General features: G+C 42.0%; 1 protein-coding gene across 1 annotated transcript; it reads left to right on the top strand.

Annotated features, from left to right (window-relative positions):
- The first annotated feature begins 302 nt into the window (after positions 1–302).
- Positions 303–22,460, top strand: LOC130131989 (proteasome assembly chaperone 1-like). The gene is made up of 7 exons (XM_056301711.1): positions 303–460; positions 912–1,012; positions 4,032–4,177; positions 9,481–9,543; positions 12,259–12,457; positions 21,382–21,512; positions 22,315–22,460. Exons 1-7 carry the CDS (start codon positions 342–344, stop codon positions 22,390–22,392), a joined length of 837 nt encoding a protein of 278 aa, XP_056157686.1. The 5' UTR covers positions 303–341; the 3' UTR covers positions 22,393–22,460.
- The last annotated feature ends 832 nt before the right edge of the window (positions 22,461–23,292 follow it).

Raw genomic sequence — 23,292 nt, 5'->3', positions numbered from 1 at the left:
GAATTGGGCAAATTAGAAATAAGAAAAATGTCCCTTAGAACACTGCTTTGGGACGGGGTGCTTTAAAAACAGAGAGTTAGTGAAGTAGTACACTTCCTCAAAACCACAGATCCGTATAGCCATATACAACGTCTCAAAGGGCAAAAGTAGCAATGACGATTCTACATCAGTGGGAGGAAGCAATGCGCTACACCGTACCTAGGCTCTCGGAGAAAAAGAAGAAGAAGAAGTTAAACCCAGACGCATTTTCGCACATGCGTAGAACAAATCAAATTTCCGGTACGGATGGGGAAGTGACAAACAGCGTTACTGCCGCTTTCACGGACGCTAGCGCAGTATCAATGGCGACGTTTTTCGGGGAAGTTCAGTCTGTGTACTCACGCGCTATCGAAGAATACGATGAGGACCTGGACGGAAACGATGAGGACGAACAAATTCGCCAAGAAGTGCAGGAAAAGAGGTAGTAACCAAGCTGAGGTTTGCTAAAACTGCTGTTAGAGGCGAGTAACCCATGCTGGAAAGTCGTAGTTAGTTAGGTTAGTTAGTAAACGACGTTTTGTTTTTATTAATATAAGCAGTTTTGTCAACCCGAAGTGTGAGGTTATCGTTGTACAGCAGGTAAACGTAGACGAACTGAATATGTGAATCTTGACCTGCGTTCAACGTTCATCAAGATGCTAAAGTTTTGTTTTATCTCGGCACTTTCGTTTTGAGTGTAGCGGCCCTGAAAGCAGTTTTGATTCTGTTTTTAAGGAATGGTAAAAATCTTGACAGTTCTTTACCAGAGACTTCATTAAATTTCTTTTCTTTTCTTTTTTTCTTTAACCTTGTATCTTCAGGTTAATTGATAGAGTGCTTAGATAAGCCAGTCTCTCGCAGTCTTCCCTAACCCACATCACTGATGTCTTTAGGGAGGTGCATCTGTCATGGTACTCCGAGGACAGCCAGGCATTAGGAGGCCGTTTTCTTCAGTGTTCAGACTTCATCCTAGCAGTGGGCCATAATGCTGCAAGTAAGTATCTTCTATGGCCTTTTTAGCGCGCCAGATTTTACAACAATACATAGGTGTAGATGTAGAACCGCTTACAGAGCTACTGGATTTTAGTAATACATGTACAATAATGTGATGTGTACATAGAACGATCTAGCTGTACTTTTTAACCTTACTTTGCCAAACCATAGTGATCGCGAAATTAGGCTTTCTGAAGCACTGAGGCTTCCCAGCCAGTTGTAGCGCAAATAGGTTGATTAACCAGAGGACCGCGCTCAGTAGAGTGCAGATCTTCGCCAATCGCTTTTTAAAAAGCCCCAGCAAACTTCTCAGATCAATCCTCTCTTTTGCATTGTCCCGCAAAGATAACGTAAGATTAATGTAAAATAAAGGTGACTTATTGTTCACTGTGATGAAAATGATCGGGCGTAATGTAAATGATATGCAATTTGTAGTGAACAGGCCAAAACATGGAAAACATAGCCACGTGGTCGTGCAGTAGCAAAGCCCACAACTAACTACACACTTTCATTCAGCAGCTGTTTAATCCAGGTAAGGCAGTCACAGAAAGGTGAATCAGTTCATCTGGACACAACATTTATTATTTCATCACTCATCTAAATAATAATAATAAACTTTATTTGTATTACACCTTTCATACAAAAAATGCAGCTCAAAGTGCTTTACATTCAAAACAAGGGAAACAATAAAATTCAACAACAATACAGATAAAATAAGTTAACAGTAATAAAACACAGACCTAGGCAAAAGACATAAAACAAGGCAAGAAATAAAACCACAGTAAAAGATAAAAAATAAGAGTAAAAGAAATAAAATGGAATTAATTAAAAGCAAGAGCATAAAAATGGCTCTTGAGCCGATTTTAAAACTATCTATGGACGTTGCTTGTCTTATTTGTTGGGGGAGTCTATTCCAAGCCGTCAGTGCATGAAAACAAAATGCTGCTTCGCCATACTTTTTGTAGTTCATTCTAGGGACATTGAGCAGGCCAGCACCAGAGGATCTAAGAGAGCAGCTCGAACATAATCAGATAAGCAATCAGATAGGTATGAGGGTGCTAAACCATGTAGAGCTTTAAACACAAGTAAAATAATTTTAAAATCAATCCTCAATGCTACAGCAAGCCAGTGTAAAGATGCTAAAACTGGGGTAATGTGTTCTGTCAACCTGGTTTTTGTTACGACCCTTGCTGCCGCATTCTGTACTAGTTGCAGCCTATCGATACTTTTTTTTTGGGTAAACCAGTAAGACGTGCATTGCAATAGTCTAGATGCGAAGAGATAAAAGCATGCGTCACCTTTTTGGCATCTTCCAGGGAGAGGTAGGGTCTAATTCTAGCAATATTCTTTAGGTGAAAAAAGGCAATCTTTGTAACATTGTTGGTATGTGATTTAAAATCCAACTCAGAGTCAATGATGACACCCAGGTTTTTTACTACAGTCTTAGTCTGTACAGCCAGACTTCCCATTCTACTTGATATCATTTCTCTCTGTGCATTAGTGCCTATAATGGGAATTGCTGTCTTGTCTTCGTTCAATTTGAGAAAATTTTCACTCATCCATTGTTTAATACTAGACAGACAATTCATCAAGGGATTGAGAGCATTGGGGTCATCTGGTGCTACAGATAAATATAACAGTATCATCAGCATAAAAATGGAAATTCACTCCATGCTCACAGATCATTTTTCCAAGCGGCAGCAGGTACTTCCGATGGCCTTACAGTCTCACCATCCCACTTCTGAAACCAATGTAGCAAGTTCGGGGGGCAGTACGGGAACCGCCACAGCCGGAACGCGAACCCGTATCTTCCGCGCCGTGGGAAACATCGCTGACCGCCCGACTAAAGGGTCCGACCCCTTAGCCAAGGGCCAACGTGTCTACTTATCCATACACGTTACACTACCCCCCCTCCTTCGGGAAAGGCGTCCCAGCACTTAAGCATATCAGCTCCTTCCGCATATCGGCTCCTTTCAAATGACCTCTTCAGTTCAAACTGACTGCAGGTATCCTCACCGTTATAAACAATACGGTGGCAAAATGACCGAAAACAGCAATCAGTTTCGCATTCAAATTACCGTGACCATTAATTAGAGTTTCAGTGGCCATGTGTAGTATTCACAGAGGATTGGGGAATGGTTGCAATCACAGCATTGTAAGACAGTTTCACACATTCACAGCTGGGAGCTGCCCGTTACAACCACAGTCATCACTGATGGCCACTGAGCAGCTTCACTGGGGCATTTGATGGGGGGGGGGGGTTAGGTGCCTTGCTCAAAGGCACATCCACCGTAGGTATTGAGGGAGGGGAGAGGACCGTTTATTTGCCGTCTAGTTACCAGATGACCTGCTCTACCTTCTGAGCTACTGCTGTCCCAAATATAAGTGGGAATTGATTGAAATGAGAATATATATTTACTATTAGGAAATATTTGAGGATATGAAAAATCTTTGGGTTAACAATATAAATACAGGATATGGTTGCATTGGCCATAACTGAGTACTAACTGTCAGCTCCTTTGTCCCACTGATGTTGACCTGCATATTCTTCTTGGGCAACCCTGTCTGGCAGGCATTTTATTATTTGTAAGGAACGCTTACAATCACTGCTCAATGCAGGTTTGTTAGAAAGGAGTTGGGAGACGATCCAGTGTTTCAAAAACTGGTGAGGATATGTTCCCAGTGAACAGCACCTATGGTTAGATCTATGACAAGATGTTGCCTCAGTTAATGAAGGTGACAGAAATATTTGTCGTTGCACACACACCCACAAAACCTTGCATGTAAGCAAAAAACTGGTGAATATACAGTAAATGATTGTTGATAGATGAATTTATAATTCATAAAATCTGATGCTTTTCAGTTTGTCAGTTTCAATCCTTTAGCATCCTCTTTGTCCAGGGGATGCTAAAAGGGGTTTTAATATTTCATCATGGTTGTGTACCTTTTCTCCTAACTTTACAGCAGCTTTAGTTTTTCATGCTTGTGTACAGATAAAGGCCAATGTCTTTTCTCTCCAGGTTTTTTGTCAGCGTATTTTGTGAAAACGGAGAACTGGAAAGCAATAGGACATGCAACGCTTTGGAACGAGAGGACTTCGACCAGAGTCGGACAAACTAGTGAGCAGCCAACAGGCGTTTTCTACAGACATGTAGAGGATCCTTCAGTAAGTGATTCGCTGAACAGTAGTTACAAAATAAGCTTTGTAAACAAGTCTTTAAATGACTGAAACTGACACAAGGTTAGCTATTGAATTATTTACACTTTACTGTTATATAAATATGATGATGACATCGACTGCTGTTGTAGCCTGCAACATGATGGTGGCAAAGACACCAAGTCTGTGAACAGTTTGTCCAAAATAACCCACTCAAACTCGGACTTGAAGGCTGAGATCAGAATACAGTACATATAAGAGGGTTTGGTTATGACTAAGGCGAGAGAGAGGAACACAGTGGAAGATGCAGCATGAACACGTAGTGGGTTGTTCGATCCCAGCTGGCTGTTGTTTGGAAGACAGTGATGAGCAACTGAAGACGAGACAAATTACGCTAGCTTGGCATGATACTTAAACAGCCAAGACACATCAGACAAAAGTGTGTAATTCAGAGACATTTGAAATTAAATAAAACAAACAAAAGAACTGAGAAGGCAGAAAACCGGATCAACTATAATGGACTATGGAGGTAGCTATGACTGAACTGCTGAAGCTTCAAGTCCAGCTAGACTAACTGAACAGGAGGGATGATCAAGAAGGAATAACAGAAGTACCAACGGGGTGAACGAGAGAGCTGAGCAAAACTCTTCTGTGATGATTGTCTTTGTAGAGAGTTTTGGATCTCCCACACACTGTAGTCTGACGGATTGAGTGAACACACCATGCCAAGGGCCCACTTTGATGCCTCACCAAAAAAAACTCAATCACTTGGCAAAAGCATGGGTTCCAATGATTGGAAATGTGAACAACTCTTGATCATGATGAGAGTATGACAAGGTGAGAACAAAGACAGCAGTGACCGTGACGTCCTCAGTGATGGGTCTCCCTGGGTGTAATGACTTGTGTTTGGTTTATTTGGCTGTTCTCATTTTTTCCTTGTTACAAATACAGACGTGTTTGGGGCACACAATGTAAAAGTTGGCAGAGACAAATGTTTTTATTTATTTATTTTGTTTTATTTTTTTAACATGTTTTTTCGTCTCCTGTTTTCTCCCCAATTATATCTGGCCAATTACCCCACTCTCCGAGCTGTCCCAGTCGCTGCTCCACCCCCCTCTGTAAATCCGGGGAGGGCTGCAGACTACCGTATGTCTCCTCCGATACATGTGGAGTCATTAGCCGTTTCTTTTCACCTGACAGTGAGGCATTTCAGCAGGAGGACATAGCACGTGGGAGGATCACGCTATTTCCCCCAGTACCCCCTCCCCCCCGAACAGGTGCCTCGTCCAACCACAGGAGGCGCTAGTGCGGCGACCCCAGGACACATACCCAGATCCGGCTTTCCACCCGCACACATAGCCAATTGTATCTTGTAGGGACGCCCGACTAAGCCGTAGGTAACACGGGGATTCGAATCAGCCATCCCCGTGTTGATAGGCAACACGCCACCCGAATGCCCCTTAGTTTTTAATTTATTAATAAAAAGTCAGCAAAACATAACTTATTTTGGCTTTGGGAACATGGTGTTAGAGCTTATGGGTTCACAAAAATAATATTGTTCAGGAACAGATGTGTGAGTATCTTTTATAATCCAGAAAGTAGTGATGACTGTCAAGGGGGGTTGAATACTTTTGCAAGGCACTGTATCTTGGTCTAACCAAGTTTCAGTTAAAAACATAAAATTGATGATGTGCTTGATGATAAAATCATTGATTAAAAATGTTTTTCCTGTCAAAAACCTGATTTTTAGTAACGCTAAATTTAATTTGTTAAGAGTATTATCTGCCCTTTGTTTTTGCGACAGGCTATGGCTGCGGGCAACTGGAGTCACATAAAGTAGCTGTGCACTTTGAGTACACTTAGTTCTTCCTGAAGCTGGGCAAAACAGGAATTGCAGACCTTGGAGCTGCTCCTCGCTGGATCACTGTTTGCTGTTATTTCGGGTCTCTCCTATTGTAGTCACAGCTTCTTTCAACTTGTTTCTGACAAGTTGTTTCCTTATATTCAATTGAAATTATTCATTATTTCATTTGTCAGTGGGTTGTCATCCCTAAGTGAATGTCATTACCTCCCTGAATAGGATCACTGTTTGCTGTTATTTCGGGTCTCTCCTATTGTACTGTAAAGCTATCTTCAACTTCATTCTGTCAAGTTGTTCCCTGACATTCAGTTAACATTATTCATTATTGCATTGGGTTGTCACCCCTACGTGAATGTCAGTACCTTCAGACGTCTTTTGAAGCCTCAGTCTAGTTAATATGTTCCAGTGCTCCAAACGTCAATTTATCCACATTAATTCCTTACATTCCATGATCAGAAGTGAAAACAGTCCCCAAAAAGAAAAGCCAGTCTGGTTCCTAAGGGCAGCGGGTCTCGTTTCATTTCAGCCACAGAGCTGTGGACAATCTCTTCTCTTCAAAGAGATGAAATCTGTGAAACTCTGTGAAAACCATGAAAAACTTGTACAAATCTAGTTAGATTTGAGTACTGCTCAGGGACAAGCAGCAAAAAGTAACAAAAAAGTAGGAAAACTTGGAGAATCAAAGAGCAAAGCAGAGAGCAAGGGCAAAAGCATCTGCGCTGTAGCGTGGGCAGTAGAAAGTGTGGTGGCGTGCCAGCCATGTTTTCTTCTTCATTTCTGCTTCAACAGGTAAAAACGTAATAGAACCGTGTAAAAAAACAAGTACCATCTGTTTAAAAATTATTGAAATAATACTTCGTTGTACCAGAGGCAGTGCCATGTAGCAATGCAACCTAGTGGGTTTTTTATTCATTGCACATTAAAATAAATCAGTCGATCAATCTGTGTAGCCATGATCCTGTAGTTAAAACCAGTTAATATAGCCTACACTCCCAAACCCTGCAAAACCAACTGCATTATCACTTTGCAAAACTCAATGTGCATGCAGTGAAGCAGAAAACATGGCTGGTAAGCAACACCTATGCAGCTGGTGTAGCAGGTAAAAAAACTCGCTCTGCCCCGCCTACGTGACATACTGTGTCTGTGCATGTCACTAAACATATAATAGCATATCTTTTCAGTTGTTCTGCTATAGTTGTGTGTTGCACTGAAATCCACTGAATGTGTTACAGGTTACGTTTAAGTGAAATGTGTGGCAGTGCCATGCTTGTTCCTATCCTCTATCCTATTCTATCCCATAACCTCTCGAGAGGTCGTTGGGACACCACTGTTGAATCCGCAACCAGTCCTCGCATCTGTGTTTGTCCTCAACTGCCCTCTGTAAGTTGGCAGAGTCAAGGCCTGTCCACTATCTGATGTTACATAGCCATCGCTTCTTCTGTCTTCCTCGTCTTTGCCTGCCCCTCACTGTGCCTTGCAGGATGGTCTTGGCAAGGCCGGAACTTCTCGAGATGTGACCATACCATTTCAGTTTTACCTTCTTGACGATTGTCAACAAGTCTTCATGTGTTCCAGTGGCTTGTGTAATCTTTCTTCTCACCTTGTTATTCGTAATATGGGCTCTGTATGAGATGCCTAGAATCTCTCTGTAGCACCTCATCTCCATTGCGCTTATTCTTCTTTGGAGATCTGCTGTGAGTGTCCAAGTTTCATATACGTATAAAAAGATGGAGATGACTATTGAGCACATCAATCTGACTTTAGACCCGGTACTAATGTTTTTGTCTTTCCAGATTGGTTTTAACCTTGTGAGTGCCGCAGACATTTGTGCAATGCGGGAAAGGACTTCTGGTTTGGACCCTTCATTTGTGCCAATGGCCCCGAGATATTTAAATTTGTTGACTGTCGAGAGTGTCTGACCATGGACCTGAATGTTACCGGTAACGCCATTGGTGTTATTAGTCATTAGTTTGGTGTTTTTGACAATGATCTCCATGCCGTATGCCATTGATGTGTTTTCAAGGAGTTCAACCAGGCTTGTCAGCTCTTGTTCATTACTGGCCGGGCTGTCAATGTATTTGGCAAAACGGAGGTTTGTGATTGTTCCCCCCCAATGCTGGCCGTTCCTTCATGGTCTCCCAGCGCATCTGTCATTATTCTCTCCAGGAAAATGTTGAAGAGAGTTGGCAAGAGCAAGCAACCTTGACGGACGACTACTGTCATGCGGAACCAGTCTCCAATCGCCCCGTTGTAGTACACTGCACTAGTTGCTTTGTCATATAGTTGCTCAATGACTCATACAGGGTTTGGTCTGATGTTGTATTTCTTCATGGTGGCCCATAATGCCTTATGTCAGACCCTGTCGAACGCCTTTTTGAAATCAATGAAAATGTAGCACAGTTGTTGCTGGTGTTGTAGGTATTTTTCACACAGAATTCTGAGGTTAAAAATTTGCTCTGTAGTATTCCTTCCCTTTCTAAACCCTGCACTGCATGCTTGTTCAGGTAAACACAAAGTTGAATATTAAAATGTCAGCAACAGCATCCTGTGCATCATGTTGTGTATTTAATTTGTTGCAGTCAGAAAGTGAGGAAACTCTGATGAAAAGAAAAGAAAACATCTTTTCAAAGTCATTGTTAGAACTGTAATGGTATTAAGTACTCATATCGGTTACTTGGTATTGGCAAGTACCCAAATGTAAGTACTTGTACTTGGTCTGAAAAAAAGTGGTATCGGTGCATCCCTACACTTGATCATACAGTGTATGATCAAGAACCTCTCGTGGTTGCGGTGATTCAAAACCTTGTTTTATATCGCAATTGAGTGCAAACTCTGCAGCTTGTTTTTCACCAAAGTCCGGGCACCGGAGGAGAGGAGAATATGCAGGGAGTGCCTCCGTATTTTCCTTTCTCCTGGTAGGTGGTAAAAGGGTTGCTTTGTCTCCTAAGACCCAGCATGGAAGAAGGGGCTATAGGCCTGGCGGAGTTCGGTACTCTACTGAGTGCATGCTTCTAGTTGTTTATTCTATTTGGTTCTTCTCATTTTCTGAATATTTTTGTATATTTTGAATTTGGAAAATTATGTGGATGTACAGCATTGCACTGTACTCAGAATTCAGCTGTGTTTTACAATATCTTCTTGCCATATCCGAATAAAAGAATTTAATTAGGAAAAAAGAAGATACTATGGTGTGGTAAATATAATATTCTAGGGAGATGACCAACATCTTAAAACCCCAAAACTATATCGAGGTAATAGTTTATACCTAAGAAAAATGTTTGCTTCATTTTCAAAACTGTAAGAATTAGAACGAGGAGTTGAGAAGAACTGTGTTCGAGAATCAGATTAATGAAATCCAAATGATACCCAACCCTAATCTGAAACAGGACTTTGTCAGTTGTTGACAGAATGCTGTAATTAAATAGAAGCTTCTTTTGCATTCCCTTTGAAGGTTTTGATGTGCAAAATCACTGACTACATTGCAGAGGATCAGCTGTTTCAGTGGACTGAAAAGGTAAGACAACAGATGTACTGAGAAGTTATAGAGCCACCTTGTCATGACATCAATTTGGAACAATCCCTGAAAAATGCTTACATTCCTACCTACACTAAGCACTACATCACACAGGAACACACTTTTTTTTCTCCCTTTTTCTCCCCAATTTTACTTGGCCAATTACCCTATTTTCCGAGCCATCCTGATTTCGGCTCCACCCCCTCTGCCGATCCGGGGAGGGCTGCAGACTACCATGACTCCTCCGATACATGTGGAGTCGCCAGCCGCTTCTTTTCACCTGACAGTGAGGAGTTTCACCAGGGGGACATAGCGTGTTGGAGGATCATGCTATTCCCCCCAGTTCCCCCTCCCCACTGAACAGGCGCCCCGACCGACTAGAGGAGGCGCTGGTGCAACGACCAGGACACATACCCACATCCGGCTTCCCACCCGCAGACACGGCCAATTGTGTCTTTAGGAATGCCCGACCAAGCCGGAGGTAACACGGGGATTCGAACCGGCAATCCCCATGTTGGCAGACAATGGAATAGACCGCTACACTACCTGGATGCCACCACTAAGAACACACATTTTGAATGTTGTTTTTTTTTTTTTTTTTTTTCTCAACTTCAGTATGTTAGAAAAATGTTATAATTAGGCTACCATGGAAGTAAAACCAGCGACCGCAAACAAAGGCAAAACAGGTCTCCAAGTAAATGAATGAGGAGATATGCAAATGTCCAGCTGATTCCAGGGAAGGTCTAAGGAAGCTTTGCACAATTTGCAGCAAAGAGTGCTAATGCTATGAACTATCTATAAAACTATAGAAAATCAAGCAAAAAAAAAAGCACTATCAAATTCGAACTACTGAAAAATACAAATGTAACTTTGTGCTGTTCCTCCAACTGTATCCATTCACATTCTTTCAATACATCTCTCGCTCAAATACTGCTCAACGGAAGTAGAAGGGCATAGTTGGAGGGTTGTGACTCTTATCGCATCACATAACCAAGTCTATGACTGTCCATGGTTGTAATAACACAGTCATAACCACAGAAGCATCACTTAGCTGAAATTCACTTATTTGCGACTAGATTGTGCTGAAATGTCAAGCTAGGCACCAGGGACGATGTCTCCGACTCAGCTGTGTCCAATTATGTCAGTATTCAGTGAAATAAGTTGTAAAGGAAATTTGCAGATAAATGATGGCTGAAAGTCTACACATGCACCCATGTTAAAATGGCAGGTTTTTGTGATGTAAAAAAATGAAACCAAGATAAATCATGTCAGAACTTTTTATACCTTTAATGTGAAATTACAACCTGTAACATTCAAGTGAAAAACAAACTGAAAACTTGTGGGGGAAATTCCTAGAATAACCTGGTTGCCGGCATTCGGGTAGTGTAGCAGTCTATTCTGTCGCCTGCCAACAAGGGGATCGCTGGTTTGAATACCCTTACTTAATTAATTAGTTATTCCCATATTTAGTAGTTATTTAAATACTAACTACTATTGAGCATATGATTGGTTAATTCTGAACGTAGCCACATTCACAATTATAAGAGGGTGTGCACGCTTATGTAACCAGGTTATTGTTAGCTTTGTATTTTTATTTTTTTCTAAAAGGTTTCTTGATTGTTTTTACTTTATTTCTATTGGTTGCAATTTCACATTAAGGGTGTAAAAAGTTCTGACATGATCAATCTTGGTTTCTTTTTTTTACATCCCAAAAACCTGCCATTATAACATGGGTGTGCTAGACTTTTTATATTCATCCTGTGTTGTCTCATTCAACAAATCGGGCAAAACGTCCCTGGCCCTTCTCTGGAATCAGTTGGATATTTGCATATTTCAGCCATTTATTGGGAGATTAATATATTTTTCCTTCTTTTGCAGTAACTGGTTTGTTTTATTTTCATGGCTGCCTAATTGCAGCATTTTCCAACATGCTGAAATTGAGAAAAAAAACATTCAAGAAATGTGTTCCTGTGTGATGTGGCATTAACGGTGTAGGTAGGAAGGTAAATTTCAGTAAATGGGTATTTTCACTGATTTCCATTGTAAAGAGTGTTATCTGAACAGCTGTGTAAAAGAGTTGAATGGCTTCACTTGGTGAAAAAATTAAGTAACAGAAATTGATCATCTGCTGAACAGCATACAACTTTTGGATTCCCCACTGCCCTACACCCATGCAGGGCAGTCGATAACAAATTAGCAGTAGATTACCTGCAAATGTACCAAGATATGGCGCAGTGGTTAGCACAGTCGCCTCACAGCATGAAGGTCCTGGGTTCGAGCCCCGGGGTAGTCCAACCTTGGGGTTCATCCCGGGTCATCCTCTGTGTAGAGTTTGCATGTTCTCCCCGTGTCTGCGTGGGTTTCCTCCGTGTGCTCTGGTTTCCTCCCACAGTCCAAAGACACATAGGTCAGGTGAATCGGCCTCACTAAACTGTCCCTAGGTGTGACTGTGTATGTGGGTGTGTGTCGGCCCTGTGGTGGATTGGTGGCCTGTACAGGGTGTCTCCTCGCCTGCTGCCTAATGACTGCTGGGATAGGCTCCAGCATCCCATGACCCCAGTGGGGATAAGCGGCCTGGATAATGGATGGATGGATTTCTTTTAGCCATATACACAACTATATTACAAAAAATAGGTAGTAGCGTATAAGGTATTGTTGTTGCATTGTATTTCAGTGGGCTTTGTGTTATGATATTTTTGTGTTTGTGTTTTGCAGGTATTTGGTTGTCTCCAGCCAAGAGGTCTGAATGTGATTGTATTGTCGGACAGCCTTGCAGCTGATTACATGACATCAGACTATCTCCGTGACAGCATGGGCCTGTTCTTGCGCTGTCTTCAGACCAGTGTTTCCAAAAGAAAGATCATCTGCCCCTTGCTTGAGCAGCCTAATATAGTCAGTGGACTTCCAGCCGCAGGTATAAAACATTTCATTCTACTGAACAAAATCATCTTGCATTTCAGAATTTATTACGCAAAGAAGGGATTTGATCAGGGAGACATAGGACAGACAAGATAATGCAAACATGGCATCACTTTAACCAGAGTCGGATCAGAATCAGAAATACTTTATTCATCCCTTAGGGGAAATTGGGTAACCCTGAATAACCCTGAAGTTATTACCCTTCAGATTTCAAAAACTACCTAAACAGGTAAGTCACTAAATTGAATGCCAAGTTTGACGTTTATTTCAGAGTTCCAAAGAGGTGAACTAGCAGCTCCCCATGTTGTAGGTGTGTCTGTCCCATAGCCTACAAATTATCAGCTGTGACAAGGGAGTCGATTTTGGCAGTCTTGAAAATATATGTCAAACAGGGACACATTTGTTTAGCATACAGTAATAATGGTCTTAAGGATAGCCAAATACTTCATTGGAATGTTGTTAAACTGAAAAGTATGGCCTCAATAAAAAAAAAAAAAAAACACCTCCCTTACACAATCTCAACAAAAGCTGCACATGATAAACTTTACATTACAGGTATTGAATGCCAGGGCTGCAGTCCAGAAGGCACTTCCTTCAGGATTGCACTTGTAAGAGAACAAACAAGAACATGTAACTTTGAGCTTGTCAGTGAGATAGACATTATCCTTCTCCAATGATAATGATAATGATTATAATGGTGGCCCAGTGGTTAGCGCTGTTGCCTCACAGCAAGAAGGTCCTGGGTTTGAACCCCAGGCCGTCCCAGGGCCTTTCTGTGTGGAGTTTGCATGTTCTCCCCATGTCTGCGTGGGTTTCCTCTGGGTGCTCCGGTTTCCTCCCACTATCAAAAAAGACATGCATGTCAAGGTTAATAGTCCTGCCTGTGCCCCTGAGCAAGGCAATGGAAAGAAGAACTGGAGTTTGTCCCCGGGCGCTGCAGCTGCCCACTGCTCCTCTACAATAGGATGGGTTAAATGCAGAAAACACGTTTCATTATAACTGCACAATGACAAAATAAAGTGGCTTTTGGCTTTCATGATAGGTGTTTGTGTACCACATTTCTAACCAGTATTACAAAGTCCTTAAACGATAAAAAGAATTAATTGTTGAATTAAGAATGAAATACCATCTGTTCATAAACATTAAACATAGAGACAAAGCAAAAGCAAAAATAAACCAAAATGATATATACAAGAATAAGATGAAAAATATGGTAAAATTAATAAAAGGCATGTCAGTTAAAAGCATGTTTAAAATATATTTTAAGAATATAAAATTTATTAAATGTTAATTCATTCATATTCAGCTACTTGTTCGGGGTCGGGTTGCAGTGGCAGCAAGCTGTAAGTAGGGCACTCCAGACGTCCCTCTCCCCAGCAACGCCCTCCAGCTCCTCCTGGGGGATCCCAAAACGTTCCCAGGCCAGATTGGACATGTAGTCCCTCCAGCTTGTTCAGGGTCTACCCCGGGGTCTCCTCTCAGTTGGCCGTGCCCAGTAAACCTCCAAAGGAAGGCGCCCAGGAGGCATCCTAATCAGATGCCCGAACCACCTAAACTGTCTCCTTTCGATGTGAAGGAGCAGCGGCTCTACTCCAAGCTCCCTCCGGATGTCCGAGCTCCTCACCCTGTCTCTAAGGCTGAGCCCAGACACCCCACGGAGGAAACTCCTTTCAGCTGCTTGTATCCGCGATCTCACCCTTTCGGTCACTACCCAAAGCTCATGACCATAGGTGAGGGTTAGAACGAAGATTGACTGGTAAATGGGGAGCTTTGCCTTCCGGCTCAGCTCCCTCTTCACAACAACGGTCCGGTACAACGTCCGCATTACTGCTGATGCTGCACCAATCCGCCTGTCAATCTCCCACTCCATCCTACCCTCACTCATGAACAAGACCCAGAGATACTTGAACTCCTTCACCCGAGGCAACAACTCATCCCCAAGTGGAGGGAGCAATCCACCATTTTCTGGTAGAGAACCATGGTCTCAGACTTGGAGGTGCTGACTCTGATCCCGGCCATTTCACACTCAGCTGCAAACCGCCCCTGTGCACGCTGAAGGTCACATTCTGATGAAGCCAACAAAGCCACATCATCTGCCACGAGCAGAGATGCAATTCTGAGGTTCTGAAAACGGATAAAACATAAAATATATAAAATGCAACTTCATTGATTGATTGATGTTTAAAAAGACGTGTTTTATGGCAGGGCGGCATGGTGGTGCAGTGGTTAGCGCGGTCGCCTCACAGCAAGAAGGTCCTGGGTTCGAGCCCCGGGGTAGTCCAACCTTGGTGGGTCATCCCGGGTCGTCCTCTGTCTTGGAGTTTGCATGTTCTCCCCGTGTCTGTGTGGGTTTCCTCTGGGGGCTCCGGTTTCCTCCCACAGTCCAAAGACATTTGGTCAGGTCATTGGCCATACTAAATTGTCCCTAGGAATGAATGTGTGTGTGTGTGTGTGTGTGTGTGTGTGTGTGTGTGTGTGTGTGTGTGTGTGTGTCTGCGTCTGCCCTGTGATGGCCTGGCAGCCTGTCCAGGGTGTCTCCCCGCCTGCCGCCCAATGACTGCTGGAATAGGCTCCAGCATCCCCGCAAGCCTGAGAGCAGGATAAGCGGCTAAGATAATGGATGGATGGATGTTTTAAGGCAAAGTTTGAATGAGGCTAGACAGGTGACTTTACAAAATGGGAAGGGTAGCTCATTCCACAACTTAGCAGCTCTAGTTACAAATGCCCTGTCACCACTTCCTACTTACCTGGATTTTGGAACTGAGAGTAAAGCTTTCACTGATGAACCAAACAGAATGACCTCCCTCTTGTTTTGCAAAAAGCTTTGGGACATCCAACACTTAATGTGAGTGTAGCACCTCTAATCCTCACCCAGCTAGAACGCAAGAGACACTAACATCTAGCCAGGTTGTTTGAGGGGTATGCTTTGAGTAAGTCACAGGGAAAGTTTGGGCTAAGCTGAACAGTTGTCAGTTTTATTAGTCTATAGGCAATAAGACTGCATTCAAAATGATTTTAATTGTATAAGAAAATACAAAGTTTTTTCCAATGTAATAAATAGACAAATGAAAAGCTCTTTCCTTTTTTAATGAATGAAATGGAAAAAAAGTGATGTGTTCTTATTTGTATATCTGAATGATTGAATTAAGTCAGCAGTCTTGTGTGGACACTGCTGTGGGCTGGGGGAAACATGAAATGAAACGACAGATAAATGTTGCTGATTCCTGATATACAGTTAAGGTCAAAATTATTAGCCCCCTTTATGAAATCAAACAAAACCCTTAACTTTTCCATGGAAACGACCATAACCAAAAGTGTTTATAGTTTAATTGCTTCCAAAACAACAAAGAGAAAATCTCCACTAAACTTGATTAAGATATTTTACTGATGCGCTGAATCGAAACAAGAAAAAACAAAAATGGCAAGGCCAAAATGATTAGCCCTCTGACAATTAATAGTCAATAGTGTAACATTTCTGACTCATAACTGATGACAACAACCTCTTATGGTAGTTCCTAACTAGGTTGGCACATGTCTCTTGAGGGATCTTAGCCCATTCTTCCATGGCAAATTGTTCCAGCTCATCCAAATTGTGTGGTTTTCCAGCGTGGACATTAACCTTGAGCTCCCACCACAGATTCTCAATAGGATTGAGATCTGGGCTCTGAGAGGGCCACTCCAGGAACTTCATTTTGGTGTCCTTCAAAAAGTTTTGGACCAACTTGGATGTATGCTTCGGGTCATTGTCTTGCTGGAAGACCCAGCAGTGACCTAAATCTAGACTGGCAGCAGATTTCTTTACATTATCCTTCAAAATGTCATCTTAATTGTCTTTATTCATGATCCCATGCACCCGAACAAGGTTTCCGGTGCCTGAAGCAGCAAAACAGCCCCACAGCTTTATGCTCCCACCACCATGTTTAACTCTGGCAACTGTGTTTTTAGGGTTGAAGGCCTCTCCCTTCCTTCGCCAAACAAAAGCAACATCCATGTGCCCAAACAGCTCAAATTTAGTCTCATCAGACCAAAGGACAGCCTTCCAAAACTCATGCCCATGTTTCAAATGTTCACGGGCAAACTTAAGTTTGGCTTTGATGTGCCACTGTGTGAGCAATGGAGTTTTTCTTGGGACGATGACCTCGAAGCCCACCACAATGAAGAGCCCTCACAACAGTCTTCCTTGAAACATTAAGTCCAGAAGGGGCCAGTTCAGCAACAATCATCTTGGCAGAGATACAGGGATTGTTGTTGACATCTCTGACTATTTTCCTCTCCAAAGTTTTTGAAATCTTGCACTTTTGACCACGCCATGTTTCTAACAGAATTTGTCTCCTTGTGCTTTGCAATGATGCAACGCACAGCTGTTCTAGACACTGTGAAATGCTTGGAAATGACAGTATAGCCTTCCCCCTTAAGCTGAGCATCCACTGTCTTCTTTCTGAGTTCCAGACTGATTTCTTTACTTTTTGGCATGATGAAATTACTTCTTACCAAAAATTTAAGAGTAGGCCTTCTCAGTCGAGTGTTCAAATGCTACTAGCCCTGTTCATTCGAGTCCCTTAAGTAAAGTTCAATGCTGATTGATTGCTCAGGTGTGTTTTGAAAGCAAAAAATCACATGGGGGCTAATATTTTGACCACCTCAATTTTCACTACATTTGGTATAAAGCAAACCTGAAGATTTATTTTACATTCCAAAATGTACCAAATAGGGGCTGTACTGCTACACCCAATGTGACTCTTGTCCTATATTAGGTTTTACAGCCAGCTAAACTCTCCCTTGCATCATATCCTCCAAGGAACAGACCAGTGTTGTATATGGACGGGATTTAATAACAAGGAAGTGTGAAACTGAAAATAAACATACAGAAAAGCATACATCAGTATACAATACAAAATAGCTTACTCAATGTAGAGTTACAGTTAGGATAACTAATCCTCTATTTTTCAGGAAACAGGTAAGTATAAAATTAACATTTTCTTTGCAGGAATAAAATGTAAGTTGTAACTAATCAGGTATAGCATTGAACACTGTATTTACACTAGCATCAAAAGTATAGCCTGAATGCCATCATTAAAATGTGCTGTCATACATGTTACCAAAATTATACAAACTGTGGCAAATATGTAAAAAATACTTCAAAATAAAGATTCTAGCAATGGTGGATAATAGCTTTGCTTACAGATATTGCCACTCAAAGTGGTAGAAACTAGGTGATGGCTAATGATGGAGCATGAATATTGCTGTGTTGTCACACAATTTTCTTGTTATCACAGGAAAAGGAAGTAGCTGAAACTGCGGTACTTATCTATGCCACTAGAAGGCAAAAGACTCAAGATTATAGAACTATGCCGCTAGTGGCAGGGAGGCTCTAAAAATAAAGGAAACCATTCCATTACACTCCCCGTCTGGCATTATTTAAAATGCCACAATAAACTTTTACATAATCTAATCCTCTGGAGACAAGAGAAGAATACACTCTTGAGATGGGTCTGGAGAAAGTCTTAGTAGTCTTGTGACTGGTAAGCTTGACCTCCACTTTCCTGACTACTCTATTTTTGCTGAGGTCATTATCAAGATAACAGAGAAAGCGAAGAAAATCTCTGTGATTTTTCTGAACAACAAAACATTAAAATATCTGGTCTATTTCTGCTGTGACATGAACAGGTTACTTTCGGAAGCGGAGAAGCACACCCAAAAGGGTGTTGTTGAGGTCTGGCCCCAAAAGCAGCAAGTCGTTGAGAGAGACTCCATTAAACTGTGCATTCGAGTCAAACACCACATGAATTTTACCAGGCTTCTGTGAGTGGTAGACACCGAAAGTGGGAAGATACCATCTCTCTTTATCTTTGTCACAAGGTGGTGCCAGCGCTGCATGATTGTTATCGAGCATTTTCTGCATGAATTCGACAAGGTGTTCTCTCATGTCTTCCTTCTTGTCCAGCTGTCGTCGAAGAGACATAAGCCGCTTGTAGGCATAGGGTCTGTTGTCTGGGAGTAGACGTCTAGGGCTGCGAAATGGTAATGGGGCGACCCAGCTGTTAGTTTCATCTTTGAAGACTCCTTCCATCTTCTTCAGGAAAGAGCATGTCTTCGACAGATGGTGCAATCTGGTTGTCGGTATCAGTGCAGCGAAAGACTGTCTCTCCTAAACTCTCTTCAGTGGGTCTTGAGTATGGGCTTGAAGCTTGAAGTTGATGGGGAGTGGCTTTCGAGTAACTCAGACTGAAGTTCTGCTTCACATTGATGCGGCTGTCACAGGGGGTGAGAAGGCTTGGGCGTCCATTATCTAATACATGCGTTTTTAGAGCCCTCACTTTAGTTGGTTTGTGAGCACTGCTGAGGCACACATCGCCTATGATAACCCAGCCCAGGTCAAGCTTCTGTGCGTATGGGTCATTGTCTCTGCCACTGAGCTGCTTTCTCACCTTGTGAGCTCTCAGAAGGTTCCGTCCAATGAGCAGGAGGATGTCTGCATCTAGGTCAAGGGCAGTATCTCAGCAGCTATTGACCTCAGATGGCAGTGGTGTAGTGCAGCTTCAGGAGTGGGTATTTATTCCCTGTTGTTAGCGATAGCATTACACTCAATGAGCGTAGGGAGAGGAAAACTCGTTTTCCCATCTACTGACTCCATTGTGTAGCCACAAGCTCTTCTACCTGATGTTTCTACTACGCCAGCGCAGGTCTTCAAGGGTGTATGGTTCAACTGTGCTTTGAATGTCAAACATGTCAAAAACTCAGTCTTTGCTAGGGACAGATTACTTTGGTCATCCACAATTGCGTACATCTTCTTGCTGTTGTGTCGCTGACCTTCAGGGAAGACATGCACAAGGCAAATCTTCGAGCAGGATTTTCCTGTGAATCCATTTCCACATACCTTTGTACACATTGCTGTAACATCCAGCTTTGATGAGCTTGCTTCCTTCCCGCCATGCTGTTTAGGGCCAGAGAGGGGCTCGGTTGTCTGTGGTGCTGGGCCAGGGTGAAGAGCTGCCAAGTGCCTCTCACTCTCCCACTCCACACACTTGGTGGTGACATTACAGTCCTTTGCCTGGTGACTGGTGGATGCAAGGCAACGGTAGCAGATGTTGTTGTCTTTGATGAACTTCTTTCTGTCTTCAAGCAGTATCATCCTGAAACCTCTACATCCTTTCAGTGTGTGCGGCTTGTGATGTATAGGACAGTGTCTGTTTAGATCTTCAACTACCCTTTCTACTTTTGTGGTTACCTCTGCTGATACATCTGTCTTGTGCACCGTAACTGATGGCTGTCTGTTGTAATTACCGAGGGGCTTTTCTTTCTTGAAGCTGACAGAGGAGATAGAAGCTGTTGTAAAGCCTGGGTCATTCCTTGCTCTGGTCTCTTTCTGCACAAACTCAGAAAAGACAGAGAAAGGTGGGAAGGCCACTCTATGCTCTTCTTTAAATGCTGACCCAACTGTTGTCTACTTTTCTCGGAGGTGAAAGGGTAGCTTCTCTACAATTGGACCTACTCCCCTGGCTGTGTCGAGGTAACTTAAACCAGGTAAATATCCATCTAGCTTTGCAGCTGACAGTTCTAAGAGCAAGTCTGATAGCTCGCGGAGCTTTTGAGGTTCTTTGCTGAAGAGCTTTGGGAAGTTCTCTGTTCTATAGAACAATGCTCTTTCTATTGCCTCTGTTGAGCCATAGTATTCTTTGAGTCTTGTCCAGATCATACCTAAACCAACAGATGGATGACGTATGTTGACTGCTTTGACCCTTCTAGCATGTTCTGAAGACTCTGGGCCCAGCCACTTGATGAGCAAGTTTACTTCTTCACTGGCAGTAAGACCAAGGTCTGCAATGGTACTCTGAAAGGTAGCCTTCCAGCTGAGATAATTCTCCAGCTTGTCATCAAACTCAGTCAGTCCTCCAGTTACCAGCTGGCTCTTTGCTAGGAACCTGGCGAGGTCACTGGTGGTGTTTTCAGTAGGTGCAGGTTTTGGGTTACACCTCCACTGTGGTTGTGGCTCGCTGTAGGAAATATATTGTGGAAGTGTATCTCTTTGATTATGGAACTATGCCGCTAGTGGCAGGGAGGCTCTAAAAATAAAGGAAACCATTCCATTACACTCCCCATCTGGCATTATTTAAATTGCCACAATAAACATTTACATAATCTAATCCTCTGGAGACAAGAGAAGAATGCACTCTTGAGATGGGTCTGGAGAAAGTCTTAGTAGTCTTGTGACTGGTAAGCTTGACCTCCATTTTCCTGACTACTCTATCTTTGCTGAGGTCATTGTCCTGATACCAGAGAAAGGAAACCGTTCTGTTACAGGGGCCTTAACATTGATTAATGTTTTACTATGTAAAGTTTTATGAATGATGCAAACATTGGGCAGAATTTTAGGGAAATGTTCCATAGTTCCTTGGGGGCTAATAATTTTGACCTTAACTGTATATACTTTGTGTGTGTGTGTGTGTTCAAAGGCAATGATTCTTCCTCACATACACAGTCAATTTCTCAATATTCTAAAACCTTAAAACCATCCTCTAACCTGCTATTTCCTCTTGATTGAGAAATCAACTAGGGATTATTCAACAAATCACCTTGATTTGTCTGGTTAGGCTAATCAAAGGTGTGTTTTTTTTTCCCAAAAAATTTTTTGTGGTCAATTAACCTTTATTAGGTAGGGTAGTGAAGATACACAAAACCTATAAGGTAGAGGAGATGGTGATGACATGCAGCAGGAGATTTGAACCCCCAGACTGTGCGTTCAGGCTAAGCCAAATAGACACCCTATCTTAAGTATTTTGCATTTGGAATTAACTTGACAGACCTCATATATGGGTTGTAAAATCTCAGTACTAATGTTGACCCATTTGATTTGTATGCATCAATCCATTGTTGCTGTGAGGTGAAATAGCATGAAAAATCTTTGTTCATTTTCCTCAGTTCTCAGCCACTGCCAGGTCCATCATATCCCCGCTGTTGCCTATCAGTGTTACAGTGATGTTATTAGACCAGACTCCACCACCATGGAGGCCTACAAGCCTGTATTGACCATCCTTAACAAAATTATCAAGGTGAGTTACATTTTAAAACTCTACTTACAGAAAGTTAAGTAGATATACTTAAAGGATAAGGTTGGTGTATTTTTTTAATTTATTTATTTGATATTGTCAACATGATCTGTGAGAACAATGAAACCAATAATGAGTTTTCCTACTTGCCAGCAGCCGCAGTGTAGCCAGCGTCCGAGACAGTGACATTACCTCACCTCACACCTAGGTCGTCCATCAGGACGCCCCTTTAGGGTTTCGGTTGCGCATGTTTGTTTAAAGCATGAGGCGCTACTCCACATGCAGTTCTATGGTTCTCCGCTAACTGGAGATTTTGTGCTTGTGAGGCAGCGTTCTGTTGACTAAGAGTTGTGTTCTTATGTGAGCTCCCAGTTCATGTGCACATAGAAATGTTCTGTGCTTTCAGTAAGAATCAATAGGAATTAATGTGCCTTGAGTTCTAAATTATCGAGAGATTTGTGATTTTGCTGCCTTTGTTGTTTCATTTGGAAGTGGAACTAAAAAATACAGAAACTCAGTCTTTGAGTCTGTCAGTAATTTTTCCAAAGGCGACACACATCTGCAATTCCTGTAATTTCTAAACTATTCAATGGATTGTCCTCATTTTTTTTAATGCTCTTCTAAACTGTTGAAACTTTTTGGTCAGTTAGCTTAAGTTCAAAAAGTTGTGAAAACCCTGTTTTAATTTAGGGTTAGAAAATACTTTCCCTTAACGTTTTCTCTGAATTAATCTATTTATTGCATTGGTTAGTATCATGTTAACATTGCTTTCAACAAACTCGTATTGTTGCTCTTCTTCCTCCAGCTGGATGTAGGTCCAAATGCAGATGTCCTGTCCAAGTTTGCCAAAACCAGTGACGTTCAGAGCAATCTTTATATCTAAATGTTCCCATGGCTGTAAATAAGGTTTGTATGTTATGTATGAAAATACAATTCTAATAAAAAAATATACCTGTGTTTTCTCTCGGTCTACTTTTTATTACAATTTGAGCTCTTTGCTCTGTTATGGAAATAAAACAAGGAACTAAAAGTCTTTTCAGAACACTAGGGCCATCACTGATGGCTTGTGGGTGTTAAAAGGATGAATTGTAAACACACAAAAATGAGGGTTGTGTATTGGTGAGAATCTGACGATACGATACGTATCACGATACAGGGGTTACAATTCAATATATCGAGATATAATATGATTTCATAGGCCTGTGTTCTTTGTGCTTATGCTACTTCCTGTCTCAGTTTATGTTGGGTTGGAGTGGAAGAGTCAGATGGCTGAAGACAGATTACAGCACTGTTATCTAGCAGTCGTGGGGTTACACACAACACAAAATGTTTGTCACAAACCTTTACATGCAAACAATTAAAAATCGATAAGTGTTTCTTGAGAATCGATACAGTATCATAAAATATTATATCACGATGCTCAAGTGTATCGATATTTTCTTACACCCCTAATAAAAAAGATGTGCTGACAGATTTATAATTTGTTGTGAAATTGTGAAAGGAGTAATTACTTTTGCAGTCTTTAGGCAACTGTCCATCCTTGGACAGTCTTTAGGCGAGCGCTTAAAAAGAATTCACAACACTTAAGCAAGAAGGTATAAGAGGATGGTCAATGAGGTAAGCAAGGAAGGAGCACGGAAGCAAAATAAAATTCTTAAGGCCCCTTTCCATCACCAGCCCATGCTGTCGTGTGCCATGTCTATACTACACCAACAGGTTCAGAAAGCACTTTCATTATCAGGAACACTACTCAGTTGGGACTTGGTACTGAACTGTTGTGCCA

The sequence above is a fragment of the Lampris incognitus genome, unplaced genomic scaffold, assembly GCF_029633865.1.
Source record: "Lampris incognitus isolate fLamInc1 unplaced genomic scaffold, fLamInc1.hap2 H_4, whole genome shotgun sequence".
NCBI lineage: Eukaryota > Metazoa > Chordata > Actinopteri > Lampriformes > Lampridae > Lampris > Lampris incognitus.
Note: the sequence above shows the minus strand (reverse complement) of the source record. Positions and strands in the feature narration are given on the sequence as shown.